We start from the raw sequence: 20,042 nt of genomic DNA, 5'->3' as shown, positions 1-20,042 counted from the left end.
CCTGGTACACAAGCTTTAAATACTTACAATAAAAATCGATGCTACCTTTTTCCGCGATATAATAATGGGAAAAATACACCTACATTAAACAAAAATATTCACAATTTATCCATTTCACCAATGTGTTTTGATCATTTGCTTGATTCAACCTTATTAAAATTGACTAGGGACTGCACGGTAGCACAGTGGGTAACTCTGCTGCTGCCGCACATAAAAGCAGTTCCAGGTTGGAGTCCCACAGTGTGCAGAGTTTGCATGTTCTCCCCGTGTTTGTGTGGGTTCTCTTCGTGTTGTCCGGCTTCCACCCACCTCCAAAAACATGCGCTTCAGGATTTTCCGCCGCATCATGCCCTAGACGTTTATGAACCCTCCCCATAATGATAGTAAACCACCTCCTATCTGTATTACCTTTTCCCACACTCCGATAGACTGTTTAAAGCACTTTTGTGTCTCACAAAAGTCCGAGCCTGACGGAACAGAGCGCACTTCCGTATGCCATCAGCCAATAGAATGCACGTATGGTATCACGTAACTACCAACTAAAAATCCACGATGAGGTGGAGTCACAAGCGTTGTTGAGTGAATGCACGAAGGGGAACTGTAGACCATAATACAAATGTCGCACTAAAATCAAATACGGCAACATCCATGCTAACAAGCAGACAATAAGTACTACAAAAGTATTTGTAGGGTAAGGTAAGGTAATGAGCGGGTTGTTGCAACAGCTGTTGCTTTAACTTACACTGCTTGAATGCAATATATTTGCTCTCAATATGGCCAGTCCAAATTGCTTTAGCATGTGGAGAAATCTAAAAATGTACAGATCTGTCTTGCTAAGTTCAAGCTGCTAAGCTACCTAGTGAATGGTCAATTTGTGTCAATATCACATCAGGCTGAGCATCAACATCGAAAGCCATCCTACTGTAAATGCTGCCAAATTTAAGATCTGCCTGTAACTCCTTAAAAATCTGCTTATGATTTTAAAATAGGCACTGCAGAGCCAAACACACAATGTATTATGTATTGAGCAGCTTATTTTTAGGATTTATCTGTATGGACTTGGCCAATGGCCTCTGCTCAAATCGAGCTCCAAGGAAAATAGACGAAAAGGGAGACATTTGGAAGCGAAAGGTCTGACTGCAGATACTGTTTTAAATTTATATCTAATGTGTCTACGCAGAAATCTCTCTCCATTGGAGCACTGTACCAGACTCACAAATAAAGTCTGATTCTTGATAAATTTAAATCACATCCACTGTAGAGGTAACAGTGCTGGGTGCTTTAGAAACCTCTCAGATTTCCATTATTTTGCTCTGTAAACTGCCTGCTAGCACACAATTGTACACACTGAATGCAAGCACTTGGACTAAGAGAGACCACATTGTGCTGATGACTATGTCACCCTGCTTTCAGTGGATCAGAGGTTTGAAAGCATGGTGATGACGTGCAAAGAACAAAGCCGTAACACGTGTGGTAGAAGTATTAGATTAAAACACCTTCATGTTACTTCCCTCTTAGATTTCACCTCTTCACTTTGATATGTGACCTGTAAGGAAGAGGAGAATGAAGCATGCACGCTCTCTCTGGGTTATTGCGGTATGTGTGAGTCTCATTAGGGGATTTTAACCCAGTGAAATATTTTGCAGTAAGGAAAACAAGTATGATAAAGAATATGAAAGACGGAGAGAAAACAGGAGGAAATCCAGAGGAAAAGGAGGACAGGGGATATTGTAATTAGTTGCACCTGTTTCCTTTAACCCAGCTCCAGTTTCCCTCTACAAACGCATGCAGATTACCCATCAAAGCCCGCCGTCGCTGCCTCTGCTCAATGGATCCTTTGTTACCAGTTGTCAGGGAGGCGGCCCACAGAAGTATGTAACACAAGCAGGCCACATTGCTCTGGAACTTACAGTACATGCAAGCCTCCACCGGCCACAACAAGAACAATGGGAATGTTTGTAGACACTGAGTCTGCATCAGTCCTGGCTGCATGTGAGGCATTGGTGGCACTCTTTTTAAGAATGTGATCCGTTGCATCTTCTGTCAACACTTTAAAATGGGCCTGCATTAGCGGTTAGCGAAGGGGATCACGTTCTTCTGCACAGAGGAGATATGAAAAGTGGAAAGATTAATTGGATTGTGTACATTTTTGACAAATGCTTTAAAAAAATGTAAATATGGAAACTCAATCATGTGCTATCCTGCAGTGATACAACAATTAATTCTGTACTTTTAACAATGTTGGCTTGTTTAGAATCCATAATGTACATTTGCTAACATTACCTAAACTATTGGATGGATTTCACGAAAACTTGGTGGCAGGATGTGTAAGTCAGACAAGAATTCAGACTGCAGACTTTCATTAACATTACTCTGTATTATCTAAGATTCACCCAAATTGCTCAAAAACTGCAGAACCGATTTTTACAAACATAATATAATTATGTGACAAATGGTAGAAAACCCACCATTCTAGAAATGGTAGAATGGTAGAAAACTCACCAAAAGAAAGAGAAGTGTGTGTGTGTGTGTGTGTGTGTGTGTGTGTGTGTGTGTGTGTGTGTGTGTGTGTTTGTGTGTGTGTGTGTTTGTGTGTGTGTGTGTGTGTGTGTGTGTGTGTGTGTGTGTGTGTGTGTGTGTGTGTGTGTGTGTGTGTGTGTGTGTGTGTGTATTTTTACGAAACCTAGTGGGAGGATGTGGAATGGATCAAATAGAAGCCAGTAAGTTCTGGTGTGTATGTGGATAAATGAGCAATCGCAGGATTTTTCTTCTTAAGCATAGCTGTTTTTCAGTCATACAAAAATTCCTCAACTGATTTCCAAAAAACTTTGTGGGGAATATTGCAACTTGTGACATACTGAAGAGAGTATGAGCATTTCATAGAGGTAAAGTCTGGCCATGCTGCCTGTCTATATCCCTGGCCTTTTTCATTCCTTGATGTCAGTATGAAAAGAACCAGTGCAAAAAAATCACATAAACACTTATTGTCAGTGTACCAGAAGCTGTTTCAATCTATAAACTTAAAACATGTCGTAATCAAAATTTTGCCCTTTGTGACACACTCCTTTATTACCATTAAAATATTTATTATGGGTAAGTCCCACAAACAAGCTGTTACTTCTGCTAATATCTGCAGTAATAAGTTAGACCTAAAAAAAATCAGTAGTACATTACATCTGTTGAAAAGCTCCGGATAATGATGTTAGCGCTGCTGCAGCATCATGAATGAGGCCCATCAAACATCCCGGCCAGACTGTGTATCGTTGGTCAAAATGTTCCTGATTCGCGATCAGCCAGTCCTCTCCACAGCTGCTACACTCTAATAGCATTCATTTGAAGACACTGTCCTTGATTAGGCTATTATCAAGATCGTTTAGTGTTTCAATAACAGAAGCACGGGGAGGAGTGACGGAGGCACGGCGGTTCTCTGTTATTGACTTGGACGCTGATAGGTTCACATGCTCAGCTAACAGAACATATCTGACAATGAATGCTGCAGCAGAGGCAGAGGGTAAAGGGGGAGAGAACATTCTGCATTCAAGCGCTAATTAGAAAAATTAGATCTATGAAAGGCAGCAAGTGATCTCGGCCTTCAACCTACGTCCGTGTACCGCTGTAACAGCACAAAGAGGAGGCAACAATAAGCACTGAGGAGGAGGGTGGAGGGAGATAAATAATTTAATCCATTATCTACTCTGCAAAGCTCATCAGCACTGCTACACAATGGCCACGATTGAATTGCTGATTGCATTTCTCTCCTACCCTCCAGGAGAAAATGTCCATGCGCCACTCTGTGCTCCCAGCCTGCCAGAACAACGGCGAGCAGGAGAAAGACAGGGAGAGAGGGAGGGAGAGGAGTGTAGAGTGTCTTCCACCAAGGTCAAACTACAATACAGCAATCTAATTAAGAGTATCAGACAGTTTCCTGTACGGGGGTCAGCCTCCCCGTTGTGCTCGCAGGCTCATGTTGTCCATTATGTATTACGTCATGTCCTCCATCATGTAAGTGATGGATGCAATGCTGTGATCTTCCTGTCTGTGTTCTTTTAATTGAGAAAAGTGTATCTATAAAAGAGTTGCAGCATTACTGTCTATCTGTACTGTATGTGTGCCTGGACTTAGTCTTAGAGGTTGCTGGGATAGCAATGTCTGATTGCTGGCCAGGCCACCACTTTGTTCAAAGTAAACTAATGATTTGATGGAATGCTATTAATCCTTCATAGGGACCTTCTTTATAATCAGAAGATGCATTTTCTTTAAACCTGGTGATGTCTTTAAGTTTTTTCCAGCACCACCACCACAAGATTTTTGTTTCTCATCAACTGGGTTTGCCATAGGAATATTTTTAAGATTATTTGTTGGGGCTTTTTTTTTTAAACTTTACTGAATAGGATACCCGAGAATGTGCAACAGGGAATGGGAGAGAACGTGAAGGGTAGACCTGAGGCAAAAGGACATAAGTTGGAAATCAAACCAATGGCTACCACATAAAGGCGTTAGCCTTCACTCATTGAGCACATTAAAACATTGGACCATCTGTGCCTTGGCCATGGGATTTTTAGGATCCAACTGATGGATTGAGACAGAAATTCATGTTTCCCAGAGGATGACTGAGACTTTAGCATAACTCCACATTGTGGAGCTATGCTAGTTGTCAGCAACCAATAAAGCTCAGCAAAAAGTCCATCAGGAAAGCACTCTTTACACCTGTTCAGTGTATCACAAGTAGCTTCCCACCATCTTTAGGGTCCACTTCCTGTATGTCTTATTTGCAGTCAAACTGCAAATAAGCTGTCTATCATTTGCTGTCATTCCGGTGTCATTTCAGTGCAACAAAGTTACCTTCATTGCCCAGACCCTGAACACTTAAACTTCTCAAGGTTAAGTACTCAAACCAATACATGATTAGTTAGATGACCTCCACCAGCTATTTGCTTCCTGTTCAGGTCAAATTGCCAAAGACTCCTTGTTTTTTCACAATGAAATTTAACTTATTTCAATTCTTATTCTAATTGATTGCTCACCTTCTTCTGTATTCTCTCCTGACTGATGTGTTTCCATGAGATTTGAGGCTGATCTTGTGATGCCCTGACTTTCAGCTAAAATGGCAAATATTTGTAAAAACATCCGCACATTAGAATTATCCCTGAAAGAATGATTATATTAGCTCATGCTTCTCATTATTTGTCACCATCTTTTTGTAGAAATGGACACCCAGTAACTCAAATTTAATGCTGCTACACAAGAGGCGCAGAAGCTAAATTGAGTCTCACCTGCAAGTGAGACTGCAGACTCTATGTCTTGTTTGACCGTCCTTTTGACACCATCAAATGTCAAGTTAAACAGGATACAAGGAAAGAAATTTTAAACGGATGAATCTGGCAGTGCTTCATGATGGTGATGGCATTTTCTCCATCATCTACAGTCCATCATCATCTGCACGTCAAGTTTTCTTGGCCGCATGCCTCTGACATGCTGGCTTAATTTTACCTTCCATTTCAGTATGATGCATCTACATAAAGCACGGTGAAAATCCATCCACATAATGGTACCCTTTGGCTGAGAGCTTTAAGGCTCTGTCCACAGTCCCAGTGAGGGGCAGTCAAGCTGCCTCTGCTCTGCTCTGTTTGTTTTATGGAGCAGTATCGAAACCACTCTGAGGTCAGCTAGCTGCAAAAACTGTGCTGTGTCTCCCATGGTCTGCTGCAGAAGTCCTAAACCAATCCAGACAGCCATTTCTAGTAGTCCAGCCAACTTTCATTGACAAAAAGAGGTCATTACTCTGCAGAGCTTCAGAAATAACAGGATCAAAAGTTCTAGATGGGTTGTAATGGAGGCATTTTACTTATGTTATGGCTGCTGGCCCTGCTGATCAATTCCTCTTGCAGAGGTGGCTCTATAGGGAGAGGCACATCATTAAAAAGGGCCAGAATGTCCCCTTTCACAACTTCCAGCAATGTGGGTACTCCATTCGCACACCATGAATTAATTTGAGTGCTGTCATTATGCAAGTACAGCACAAATTGTTCAAGACCAAGAGAAACTATTTATAGCTATCACAAGGCCTGAGAGCCAAGTGTGGCTAATGGTGTAATTTGTATTGTTAATGGTAATGCACTATTAGTTTGTTCCATTTGGCTTTGCACAGGTGCATTAATGTGGGGGTGGTGAACCGTTTCATCAAGTCCAAGAACCCATGATGCGCCATGGTGGCTTTCAGAAGGACCAGGGCTCCCTCTAGTGGCTGTAGGGAAGAACAGCAGGACAAACAAACGCACAGACTGGAGGCATGGTTAGCAGGAGGCCAGTTTGCTACCAGAAAAGAAAGACAAAGCTGTTTTTGTTTTTTTAATGGAAAATCAAGCATGCAGTCCTTAAAAATTGCCTAAAAAGTAAACAATCTAACAACAACAGAGCTGGGCAGACTTTTAAAGTATTGAGCTCCTAATTAACTTTCAAGCTCATCAGCTACAATCAATATTGTAGAGTGTGGTCTTTTTTTTTTTTCAAATTGAGATGAAGTAATTATCAGACTGTATTCATCTCGTTAATGAAACAATGTTCCAGTACGCCTGCAGCTAAACTCTTAATTGAGTTCCCTTTTCTGAGACAGACAACCTCTCTTTGTGTCCACGGCCACAAAGCGTCAAATACTGGTTTGGGCCTTTGTGATCATCTTTGTGTCGACACAGGAACAGGCTGTGGACTGATGGAGCGTGCTCTGACTTCTCCCTGCAGACGCCCTCTATCCTCCTCCTGTCTATTCTACCATCAGAAAGGAGGCGAGAGTTGTTAATATCGCTGACTTCAGCAGATCATCCTATCCCAGTCTGTTATTTTACGGTTTCAGTGGTTAAGTACTCCCTGTTGAGTAAGATATAGCGAGGCAATTATTCTGTAATTATGGAGCCAAAACACCAGAAATGGAGTCAAGAGTGATTGGGCTCATGTAAATCACTCCCAGGGAAAATGCTGAAAAACAAACCTGACTTTCTCTATTTACTGTGTGAAAAGTGCAAACCATGACACACTTCCAATGAAACATCCCTAATAATTAAAAGCAAAGCAAAATGTAGAAAAATATTACATAATACTGTATATAACAAATACTCAAATTATTATTTTTTTAAATAAGAATCTCTTCCATAGTCCCAAAGTATAAAAAGTTAACAGCGCAGTCTGTCAAAGGTCCATATGCCTTTAAATGTGTTACTTCTAGACAAAATTGATGACAGCCTGGGATCGTTCCAAACGTCATGAAAACCGACAGGTAACAATAGATCCATCAGAGGTACTTACAGCTGTGTGAGCAGTATGCCTCCAGGTAGAGGTGCAAGTTCTTTGTTACAGCTGCATGTTTCTGTGCATGAGTTCTTAGAGTCTGCAGCAAATTCAACTTCAAAAAGTGTGGAAAGAATTACAAACTTTTAGATAAGTTTGAAAAGATGTCGTCTGAGCTGTATGGACTTTAGGCTCTATCTGCTTCAGTTGAAAGCTGCTACCCTGTTCCTCTGTGAAGCTCATGAAAGAATGTTTTATACCCAGGGACTGTGACCACCCGAAGCTGAGAGCTTTTCAGTCATTTGTAAATAGTTTTGTGAAATTGCAAAAACAAAAATACAGACATACAGTATATAGTCACTGTTTTTCTTCAATGCTTTGCTCTTGTTCTCATAATAAGGTGTTTTAGAAGACAACGTCAGTTCAGTTGTTTTCTAGCTACAGGTTATATTTATATTGACACTACAGTTCGACTGGTACATCTAGTTTGACAACTCCCTCTTTACAGCAACTTCTGCACCACCTTACTCTTTAATTCCTTCTGGTGTGGTTGCCGTAAATTTGTGATAAATCAGAATCAGATTACCGTACTTTATTTAACCCGATGGGGAAATTGTTTTGTTGTTACAATTGCATTGCTCCAGAAATAACCAGAGAAAATGTCAGAATTAGAAAAAAATTATGAATGAAGACCTAAAAGAAATAGACATTATACAATAAATAGACACTAAATAGAAGAATGTAAAGGTGTATACAGACTGCACCCCAGCACACGTCAGTGTAAAAAAGGCACTGGCCGATACAGACTGGTAGGACATCCTCAGCATGGTGTTGCAGATTTTAAAGGACCTCAGCCTCCTCAGGTCCTTCTTGTCGATAGCACAAGAGGTGAATTTGTACGAGAGTTTTCAGTGGTCTAAATTATTACATACTCAGCCATTCGCCAAAACTTTTTTTCAAGGATTTCGACAATTCACAGAACTCAATGTGAATTAAAATTGATGGAAATCCACTGATCCGTACATTCACAATCTTTTCTTGGAGTGTACTAAATTAGGTTTCTGTCATTATTTTAAGTTATGGATTTTTTTTCCCCCTTTATCTACCAAATTTGGTCTGATCTGAGATGTTAGCTCTCGTGCAAATGTAGGTTTTAAGGTGCAAGTAGTAACCCTTTATAAAAGAAAACAAAAATCGTTGTTTGTAAGTGTTCCAGTTACAATGTTTGACAATCGGATCCCATGCGAAAAGCCAACATTCCAAACTACATCCTGCTTTCTAGTGTTGGAACAAGCAACATGAGAGTGAGCCCTCAGCAGTAAACACAGCAACAATACAAATAAGACAGGAACACTTAAACTATGCATTTCATGCATAACTTATTATGAAACATCACCTATCAGACTATGTGTCCATTAGATTGGCAATAAAATAACAACCACGTCTTCCCTTTTATTACAGTTTGGTCCAGCGTTATAACTGCTTGTTAATACAAAATGTAAACTTAAATCATAATCTTTTACATCACAAATTCAAAAACTCTAAAGGCATATGATATGAACAGATTTCTGATTTCCCACTTGAATCTGCTACAGAAACAGTAAATATACTTTAAAATGATGCAGTGATTTGACATTTGCTGCTTTACTCCATCAACTGAATAAACAATTTGTGACTCAAAGGCTGCTCTTGTTTGAGTTTGGAAACCTATCCCATTCAATAGTTGGCCCTAGTCTTGGCCTGAACGCTCTCTCACAGTTAAGATGGTTTACCCAGGCTAAGTTTTCTCAACAGCTGCACTAGCAATAAAAATATATTAGTCATATTCTTTGTAGAAATTCAACAATGGCATCTGAGAGTTATTTTCTGCACTGTTGGGGTCAAAAAGATTGTTGGGGAAAAACATTTGAGTGTCCAATTTTTGAAACTGTATGGGTTTTTCCCCAGTGTAATGACTTGTAATACAGTTCTTTCAATTTCACTGTGCAGCCCCATCACACTTTTCTGGTTGCTCTTTCACTTCACTTTGGGGTAAATCTTCTCATAGAAGAACCTCTTGCCCAGGGTATGCCATTCTCCATCCTCGTTGATGAGAGCATGGGCACGTACAAACTCAAACTGCTTGAGTGCAAACTCATAAAACTCATTTTCCAATTTCCAGATGTTGGACTGCTGCAGCTTGGCTATTGACTCTACAGTGGGAGGCTTCTTTACGATTGTCTTTCGCAGATGGGAATGCTTTCCTAAAGGATCATGAGAAGAATTAATGAGTCTGTTAGTCTAGACAACACAGGTTTACTACTACTGTTTAATGGAAAAATTTCATAAATCTGTCATTCAAAGGATGGTTTCGTTAGAAAGAGAGCTTACGAACCACCACAAAAATTGTTGAGTGTAACGGTAACTGTGAGGTCATGCAGGTTACATGATGGCACCTGATTTGTAGAGCTCTGTGGCTCCCTTAAAGAAGTCAGTCCAACTAGCAGGTACTCATTCACCAGGTTTATCTTGGCCTGTTCCAGGGCCCATTTACTACCTACTTTCCTGCACACAAACCCCAGAGGAGTATTACCGATAAATGTGAGATTAATCATGTGGTGTTTCTGTCCAAATGAAATGCAGTCTGTGTAGGAAAAATCTTGATGATTTTGTTCTGTGGTCAAATGTTTCCTGTACTACTGTAGAGTTGACTTTTTTGAGGAAAACATCATTATTCTGAGTGTCGAGGAATTTTAGTGTAGAGAAATAAACTTCTCTAAGCTGGCGACATTTTACAGCTTTAAAGTGAATATCATCATTTCTCTATATTTGAAAACATCTTGATTTTGTGTGGATGTGGACAGACCATTTTAGGTCAATGTGTTCAGTTCAGTGGCTGAAATGTCAAAATGAGGAAACTAGTCATGAGAGAGAACTTCATGTAGCAACATTTTCATTGGTGAGAGAAGCAAATACACTGTTATTTATGTATATGACACTGAAAATGTGTGTGTGTGTGTGTGTGTGTGTGTGTGTGTGTGTGTGTGTGTGTGTGTGTGTGTGTGTGTGTGTGTGTGCGTGTGCGTGTGCGTGTGCGTGTGCGTGTGTGTGTGTTTGTCATTTATAAATCATTGGAAACTAGTGTAAGAGCTCAGAGCTGTAAATGGAGCTCTGAACCTTCCATTCCCAGATGAACCACACGACGAAACAGGTTCCAGCAGATTCCTGCCGGTTAACAGACTGAATGATTGATTAATTGTTTGATGTATAGCTCGACTCACGATTTTGGTCCAAACCATCTTGGGTGTACAAACTAAGAAACAAATGGAGTGGCTAAGCTTTGTAGACTGCCATCCATGGATCCATGATTTTACAGAGATCTTTCAACCCTATATGGCATCATGAATAAAGAAAAACACCCGTCGATGAGTGACGATGATTTTACTGACTTGAAACAGGTTTTCACAAGTTTCCCCTTTCTTGACATGACATAATCAGTCCACTTTTGTTTCTAGTCAGGGCCCCAGCGCCTTGGTCCTTCTGAGTCACTGTTTACTTTGTTTTGTAGGTCCTCAGCTGTGCAGAGTTAACATCAGTTAAACACACCTACGAATTCACAGCACGCATCGTTTCCGGTAGCAGATGGTGGGGTCGCATTGGCGGTTGCCACCGAGTTCCCGTGACTAGTGACATGCTGCTCTTTGTATTGGACACTAATTGTTAGTGATGTCTAAATGAGGCTTTGAACCCTTTGGGACAATTATGCTGAAAACCGGTTCAGTACTCGAAGCTTCATTCATCGAGAATGCTGGCATCGTCTTTGGCAGAGTGGCTATTTCCAGATAAAAGTCAGAATTTTGTCTAATTTTAGAACTCAGAACTTGTTTTCCGTCAGTATTTCCATGAGTATATTTATACTCTTACACAAACTGAACACAAATCAAATCAGTCCACACAGTATTGACCCGGTAGGGTTAGGGTTAGGGACCCGCCGGTGTTTCAAATCCCTGCCCACTGATCCGAACCACTAAACTGGTTCATCTGATGAATGAACCACTTGACCGTTTCAGATGTGAATGAACCACATGGATGTTTCAAACGTCATCAGTCCAGGTCTTTCTGGACCTGGACGGATGAAACAGTCATCAGTCCCGAAATGTTTGAAACAGTCATCAGTCCAGAAATGGTCAGACTGATGTCTGTCCAGAAATTGACAGTCATCAGTCTTTCCATGTTTTAAACAGGCTCTGAAGGAGTAGTTTAGAAAAAAAAAAAAAACCCTACCGAGCCTGGGGCGTGGTTCAGATCGCTGTGTCAAGGGGAACATCACTACTAATTGTTCGATCTATTTGTGTTAACTTTTGGAGCCACCCAGTGTACATCTCCCTTATTTGTTACAATCTACACGACAGCTGTAACAGCAGTTTTTACCCATGATGACTGAGAGCAACCAATAGGTTATTTTTCAAAATGTCTGTCTAAAACAGACAGAGCTGTGGTGATGTTTGAGCCAAAGCACCTGCTATTGAAATAGTTTGAACAACACCTGACATAGATTATATTTTTCTCTAGTTATTCATGTCCCACATGCCCTCTGGTTCATCAGACCGTACTGCTTCAGAAAATTAGCAACTCTCATTGCACCAGGAAGCATTTCTCTGACAAATGTTGAATGCATGATCTCTTGTGTGCAATGTCGAACCCAAGTTTATAAATAATAATTTGCAAATAATTTGCAAATAACAAATAATTTGCAGAATGATGTTACCTCTGGTTCTATTGAATATTTTTTTCAGCTATCGATCACTGAAAAGTGATAGAGGCTTGTTAGTTTAATGAACAGCTCATTTTGTTAGTTGTCAAATATGGAAATTGATCCAGTGGTTTTTATTCCTCCACACAAATGTATTTGTTTAAATACCACCTGCTTATTAGAGATGATAATTTAATTATATTTATGTTTAATTTTACAGATTGGACAGGTAACATTTCCTGAGATCTACAGTGACTATGCTCTGGTCCTGCAGAGGTTCATGCATCCAACTCACCAGCACTCTGACTGTTGGCCACAGTAAAAAGGGATCTGCAGCCAGAGATTCTCAGGGGAACACTCAGTCCCTTTTGATGATACAGATTCATCAAATGTCTGAAAGAAAACAGGAACACTTTATATAATGTGACAAAAAAAGAAAATCATAGAAATGAAGACACAAAAGACTACTGAAAAAGACTTTAAATTGAGACCATATTTTCTCCTTGTTTTTTTGTTGTTGAAGACCCAGCCTGTAGTCATCTCCAAAGCGCATGAAGTAGTAATATGACATCAGACCCGCGATGGGGTCCCGCACAATGTTTATGTACATCGGCTTGACCTCTGCCCCATTCCTATACACAAAAAGGATGGGGCAGGGTTTAAGATTTGTTTAGCAATGAGGACTAGCTTCAGCTCCCAAATTATGCCTAATTAATAGCAAAACACAAAAGAGCAGGAAGGAAAACTGCCTTTGAGTTAACAGGGCCTGTCTCAGTGAGCAATGCTCACACTATCAGGATAATTACCTGTGATCAGTGCAATAATAGTGTCAAGGGAGTCAAGGACAACAAGAAAATGAATTAGCACTGAAGCATTAGATGACCTATCTTTAGCTTCTCTGCTAAATGCTTGTTTAATGTCATTAAAGTAAATGAAAGACTTTACTTGGAGGAGTCCAGAAATGCCATGTGACCATGGTAGAAGCCAGTTTTCTTCTCTCTCCATGACGATATGTTCCTGACAATTCGCAGCTGTAGCCAAAGATAAGAAGCTGCATGCAAATTTCATAAAATGGAAAAAATGAAAAGAACAACAACAACAAAGAAAGCAAAGACAGTGACCCTAAATTGATAGCCTTTCTGCTACGTACACTGACTTTATTCCTCTTGCAATACATTTTAAAAGGTAGTCTACACTGTGTGAAAAATGGGTGACTGATGAGCCATAATCTAACGTAGGACATGACGTACAGGCTAGGTTTCACATACATGCAGGACAACTCTTGGAGTGCTTAGGGTTTTCGGTTTCATAAAGGGAGGTAACTTAACTCAGAGTTAGAACACTAACCCTAACCTGTTTCATCAAGCGAGGTAAACTGAACCTCTGGGTTTGTTACCGGAGTAGCAGACTCTCTGAAGCTAGCCTGGTCGGGAGCAGGTTTTATTCCACAAACCCAGGGTTTCCTCTGACTCCGCCCCCTTTCACCGCTGCTCACGCGGCTTCATTTCCTGATTCTGTTGGACGGAGAGGTTTACAGACGTGAAGTTTTATAAATAACTCCGTATTTTGGAGGTATTTTAGAGGCAAACATGCCATGTCCGTTTGACGAGGATCCTGCTTGTGAAGGTTAAGCATTAATTCACAGAGAATTAAATATTTTTGGATCGCGTTCAGGTGCCCCGTCATTTCCAGACAGTCCTGCTTATGATCAGTACCGGTTCACGTCCCGATCCATCACACACATCCACAACCTAATCCATCCTCACATCTCCAGCAGTGCTATGTGTAGTGCTCCGGTCAGTTTTGTATTTTTTGTTTGCAAACGGTAGTTTTTCTTCACAATGTGGGAGATGCTCAATGCACCGCGCCTTGAAACCTTTAGCCCCGTTTTTCTATTTCCCTGAAAATAAACCCATCAGAATCATCAAGGAGGAGTTCCACAGGATTGCAGGTAAATGATGTAGAAATCTGATAAATGAATTTGAAATGATATTCTTTTAAAGACATTCTGCTACAACCTCAGAATTGGATTATTAACTTTAATTTCTTTTAGGACTTCCCAATATAATTGGCTGCATAGATGGTACCCACATTCCAATCAAGGTACATGTGGACTGAACACTGTTTCAACATGTTAAAGACTGCACCAGAGATCACGTACTTCCCGACTTTTTCTCTTTTTCTGCTAATATCCCAGTGATATTAAGAAGGAGTAAAACAAGCGAGCCCATTGTGAGTTGTACAGAGGAAGCAGCTTGTGAACCCGGCTATGCGGAGGACTCGGTCGATTTCAAGTGACAATGAAGCTAATTAAAATAACCTATTATCTACTGATGCAGCCGACGGAGCCAGGAGCAGTGACAGGGAAGAAAACGTCGAGGTGGCTACGGCGATGGTGGGGACACGGTGGATTTTGACAGCCAGGTTCAAGTCTGGGAGGAGTACGTCGAGGTGATGGAACATGTCTTTGTGGCAAATGGCATCACAGTGTCACGGTTTGGCGTGGCAGTTCTGGTGTGTGGCAGGGGGAAGCCAGGCTGGTGGGTGGAGCCACGGCTCCACACCTGAGACTCATCCACACCCCCATTCTGATCGTTCACACCCCCATTCTGATCGTTCACACCTGAACTTCATTGGGGCAATCATGATGAGGCTTTTTAAGCCTAGCTCAATGAGAGCTAGTTGCTGGTTCGTTTCTCTTGTTTGGTTCCTAGAAGTCTGGAGAATTCTTTCAGTTCTGAATAAATCATGGATGGAAGATTCGCCTTTGGTGTCCTGCACTTGGGTCCATATCCCGCCTCTCGTGACAGAACGAACCAGCCACAACTGGACCCAGCGGACACCGACTATCTTGCTGCCCTGACCATCAGCAAGTCCTGGAATCAGGAACAGGCTGCCGAGTGGAGACAGCAGGGAAGAGACACCTGGGCATGGCTGGCAGCATATGTTGGAATTCCAGCTCCACCTTCGCTTGACCTGGAGCCTGTTCCAGTGCCCGCTCCGGTCCCCGTGTCCCGAACTCAGCCTATTCCAGTCCCCATGCCCGGTCGCCAACTTGCTCCCGTCCCCATGCCAGAGTTTGTTCCAGCACCAGATCCCGGTTCTGTTCCTGAGCCCGCTCCTGTTCCTGCACCCCAGTCCGAGTCTGCTCCTGTTCCTGCACCCCAGTCCGAGTCTGCTCCTGTTCCTGCACCCCAGTCCGAGTCTGCTCCTGTTCCTGCACCCCAGTCCGAGTGTGCTCCTGTTCTTGCACCCCAGTCCGAGTCTGCTCCTGTTCCTATCTCTAAAGGTACGCCTAGCCACTCTACGGAGGAAACTCATTTCAGCCGCTTGTATCCCAAACTTGTCCTTTTGGTCATGACCCAAAGCTGATGACCATAGGTGAGAGTACGAACATAGATTGACCGCTAAATTATACCACCACTGCATCACTGCGGAAGCTGCACCGATCCGTCAGTCAATCTCATGTTCTTTCCTTCCCTCATTCATGAACAAGACCCCAAGATATTTAAACTCCTCCATTTGGGGCGAAGACTCTCCACCAACCTGAAGAGGGCACACCGCCCTTTTCTGGTAGAGAACCACGGCCTTGGATTTAGAGGTACTGATCCTCATCCCACTCACGTCACACTCAGCTGCAAACATCCTGGTGCATTGTCAAAATCAAATCTTATTTCAATCGCACATTTTTAAAAAAGTATTTTACAAGCTAAGAGGACCCAACAGTCCATTAAAATAATATTAATGGCAAGGCACAAAGATCAGATGTGGATGCGTTAACTTTGTGATGGACCTCTAGTTGAAAGCACTCTCAACTTTCAAGGAGAGCAGACATCTTTCTTCCATCACTTGTTGTTGCTATCTCTCTCTAACTCATACTCAGACTGAATCTCACTGCAAAATGACAAGATGAATAATAATGATAATCAACACTTTATTCATCACTCATGGGGAAATTCTCTTGACACTCTCGCTCTCACACAACTACATATATGTGTTTTATTACAGCACATGGTTACAGGTTACAGGCCCCTGAAACGGGCACAGCACACTAGGAGCCTGTAGGCATGCAATTAGTAATACAAAGAGGTACATAGAGGTACAGGGGAGGCGGAGTGACGGGTCGCATGAAGAATCTTGCCCCAACGAGCATCTTGTAGGGGACGGCAAGATGCTCATTGGGCGCCTAGGCAGTGGCTTGGAGGTGAGCCGACACCTCCCACCGTCATCTCACACTCCGGTAGATGTCCTGGTGGGAGCGGGACTTGAACCGCCGATGGCTGGGCGATCCGGTCTTCAAGACGATCTGCTTTAAAATCAGGAGGTCATATTATCTGAGCAATTAAAATATTTAAAAGAAATAATTGCAATTAAACAGTTAGGAAATTACATTTCTTTAATAAACTTTAGATTAGTTATTTAGTGTTGTACTGTGATTTTTATTAAGGAACAGGTGTTCGAGGATGAGCTCATGGACACTGATGAAGGAACGAGTGTGTCCATGCTGCTTGTATGTTTAGTATTCAGTTTTATATGCATCATTGCTTAACCCAAATCAAAAAAGAAATTCTGCATTTGAGCACAAAGGCATCCAAACTCAAAGTTTGAGCCTAGGATCAGGACTTTGAGACACATTCAGAAACCTTCTAAACGACAACATGCTCCACTGATGCTGATTCACATCCCATCCCACAGACAGGGCGGCAATGCATTTCCCAGTCAGTAGATGGAGCCAGAGTTCTAAACATAAGGACACACTGGTCGGAAACTGCTAGGTCAAACCTTCACAAAACTCGACCTTGTTAGAAAAACTGATTATACAAAATCTGACAGAGACAGTCTCAAAATGTGTTGTTAGTAAAGATCTGTTGGACATGAATATCACACTGACTGATCTCTCACCGAGACTCAATCTGAAAGAGCAGAGAAGGATGAAAGAGGACTGATTGTATGATCTCTTCACACATATCCAACTGTCACCTGTCAACACAAGAAAACAGGTCTTTATTTTCAGCCTGCTTTCTGTAAGTGAAGTAAAACCAAAGTCACAAAACGTTTCACAAACTACTCAGATAAATACACAGTAATATATATAACTAATCCTAACTAATTTTAAATATATTCAGTTGATGAAAACAACTACATCATTAGCAAAGCTTTCTGTGATGCAGTAGAAGAGCTGTTCTTTACAGCCCAATCAGATTCTGTTCTCCTGTTGAAACTTTTATTCTGTTCACTTTGACACAGACATCCTCTAAGATGGACATGATGTTGAAGAAACTCAGCCGTTTCATTATATTATCTTAATGCAGAGATATTAGTTTGACACAATTTAATAAATAATGACTAATTTATGGTATGATTCTATATTAGTTTATTTCCATGAAATGTAATGAAAAAGATGTCATCTATTTATTGAAACCTTTTTATCTCCTGTTCCAAATTAAATTAGGACACATCCCAAAGGTAACAGGAAGTGTTTTTATAAAGAAAGAGCATTGTGTCCCATCAAAGACTTCCAGTGGAAATTCAGTGTCTAAATGAAAAAAAGCATTTTATTTCAGCCAATTAGACTGAAACAGTGTTCCAATTATTGCATTTATCATGTGGTGCTGGAGGATGAAAGATAATATGTAACTGGCATGGAGTGATTGATGACCACTGTATTCTCTAGAGATAACATTAATAGGATAAACAACAACACAATAATCAATATGGTTATTTATTTCTTTATTTTTCATGCCATTTCACTTTTTTTTATAATTCCCTTTGTGTTACTCAGAAATTAAATGAACTTTTTTCTGAAATGGCCATGTTGTCACATTGAAGGAATTTAAAATTTTTGAAAGAGATTTTGTCTTTAAATGCTGGAATTCACTTTATCAAATCTTTAAAGTAAATAAATGTTTTGGAAAGTAAAGACGTGAGCAATATACAGTAAAACTAATGTATTAACTGAAGAGGCCAAATATGAGCAAACTTCCATCAAAAACAAAATATGCTCAATAGCAAATAAAATGCATTTCAAAAGGCATCAAATGTATAAAATGGTACACACACACACACACACACACAAATACACACACATTGCATCTGTGTATCAGATATCAGAAATGCATCACTGACAGATTTTGTCAGCCCTCACTGAAAGAGCATTCAGCATTCAGAGCACATCTCCACCAAGGCCCAGAAGTCTTTTTAAAGTAGATGAAATCCTAATAAAGATTCCAGCATGACATGTTTAACATGGAAAAATAATATATATATATTTATATATATATATATATATATATATATATATATATACATATAAAATAAAATGGAAAAATAACAGAAAACCCAAAATCCTGGATCCACCCTCTCGTTCTGTGGTATGAATTAGGAACAAGAACTCTACCTCAAGTAGCAGTGGGTAGCGCTGTCGCCGCACAGCAAAGTGGTCTCGGGTTCGAGTCCCGCTCTGCGCGGAGTTTGCATGCTCTCCCCGTGTCTGTATGGGTTTTTCTCCAGGTTCTCCGGTTTCCTCCCGCGTCCAAAAACATGCGCTTCAGGTTAATTGGCGGGCTTCAAAGTGTCGTTAGGTGTCATTGTGTGTGTACGTGTTTGTCTGTCTCTGTGTGGCTCCACAGCGTACTGGCGTCGCGCCCGGAGTTTCCCCCTGCCTCACGCCCAAGCCAGCTGGGATAGCCTCCAGCTCCCCGCGACAGCAGACAATGAATGAATGAATGAATGATCTCGACCTCACAATTCTGGAAGAGTTCTATCCGCTCAAAAATGCTAAGTTTGTGTGTCGCAGAGGGAAGTTATGGGAAAAGTCCTCAAAAACAGTGAAAAAAGGCCTGGATTGCTACAACATTAAATGTGTTCTTCCCAGCACTTCCACTAAGTTTAATGAAAATCCTTTTTTTGTGTGTGTAACTATGCTAAAAGGTTAACAAGAAAATCAACTGATGCTGGTGAACATCAAAACACTGAAGTTGAAAACATACTTTGCATGTGTCTAACTACTATAGCTAAATAAGCTAATTATAGATCTTGTAATGTCAGGAACTTTTATTGTTTTGTTTGTAAAGATGGGTTCCATATTTTCTCAGATGACTACAGACGGAATTATTTTCTTAGACAATCAACAATCAAGCGAAAAACAATCAACTGGACTTGGTTTAGGTTTGTTGGAGATGTTTCATCTCTCATCCAAAAGGTTCTTTCGTTCTGAGCAGAACAGAGACCAGATGCTTCTGCTGATGGAGCAGATGCAATGAGTGTCATTAGGAGTTGTTGGCATTCATAAAGAAGTCGTTCACCCACCCATCTTCATGTCAGGTATAGGGAACTCCACCCAGGTGTGTTGATGTGTTTTCTGGAGAGAGAGGTCAATACTAATATTGAGGTGGCTGATAGACTGTGTCTTCATCCTCCTCCTCTGGAAGTATGACTTAGATTTATTCCTATGTAATACCAACATGATACATACCATGATGATGCCTCACTGGAGTCTATCCAGTTAAGCTAACCTAACAAGTGTAAGCCTATTTTAGCGTAAATGCCAACATTATCAGCATTTTTTGTGATTTAGACTAAACCTGATTCATTTTTACGAGGTTTATATTATTGTTTAACAGCAGTTTTGTTTAATGTCAGATATTTATATTATATTTTTTCTTGTTTATAGTAATTAATTACAAAACTAAAGCATTTGTCTGATATAACTAGAGGTTTTTGGTGACAACTAAGCAGGTAAAAAACAGACATGGAACTAGCACTTGCTTGTTCACTGGTTTTTAAGGTGGAGTTCATTGAGCCCCTAAAGGTCCTTGAGGTTTCTTTTTTTGGTAATCCTGTAAAAACCGGTGAAAAGCTTATTCTCTTTCTGTCCATCAATCCATGAGTAAATACAGACAAAGAGTATAGCTATTTTGTTCATGGTTTTCAAATGTTTCCGGTTATATAATCTTATTTTTAATCACGTGAAGGAAGACTTATGAATCAGAAAAAACATCAAAGTATTTATTTGACAGAAATGAAAAAC

General features: G+C 40.7%; 1 protein-coding gene across 1 annotated transcript; it reads right to left on the bottom strand.

The window, feature by feature from the left end:
* Positions 1 to 9,297: 9,297 nt before the first annotated feature.
* On the bottom strand, positions 9,298 to 14,600 carry hs2st1b (heparan sulfate 2-O-sulfotransferase 1b). The gene is given in 7 exon segments (XM_068319296.1): positions 9,298 to 9,524; positions 9,717 to 9,752; positions 9,755 to 9,825; positions 12,309 to 12,406; positions 12,492 to 12,645; positions 12,959 to 13,044; positions 14,508 to 14,600. Coding segments are annotated over 7 exon segments (765 nt in total).
* Between the last annotated feature and the right edge of the window lie 5,442 nt (positions 14,601 to 20,042).

The sequence above is a fragment of the Antennarius striatus genome, chromosome 7 (genome assembly GCF_040054535.1).
Source record: "Antennarius striatus isolate MH-2024 chromosome 7, ASM4005453v1, whole genome shotgun sequence".
NCBI lineage: Eukaryota > Metazoa > Chordata > Actinopteri > Lophiiformes > Antennariidae > Antennarius > Antennarius striatus.
The sequence above is the reverse complement of the archived record's forward strand: the minus strand, read 5'-3'. Positions and strand labels throughout refer to the sequence as shown.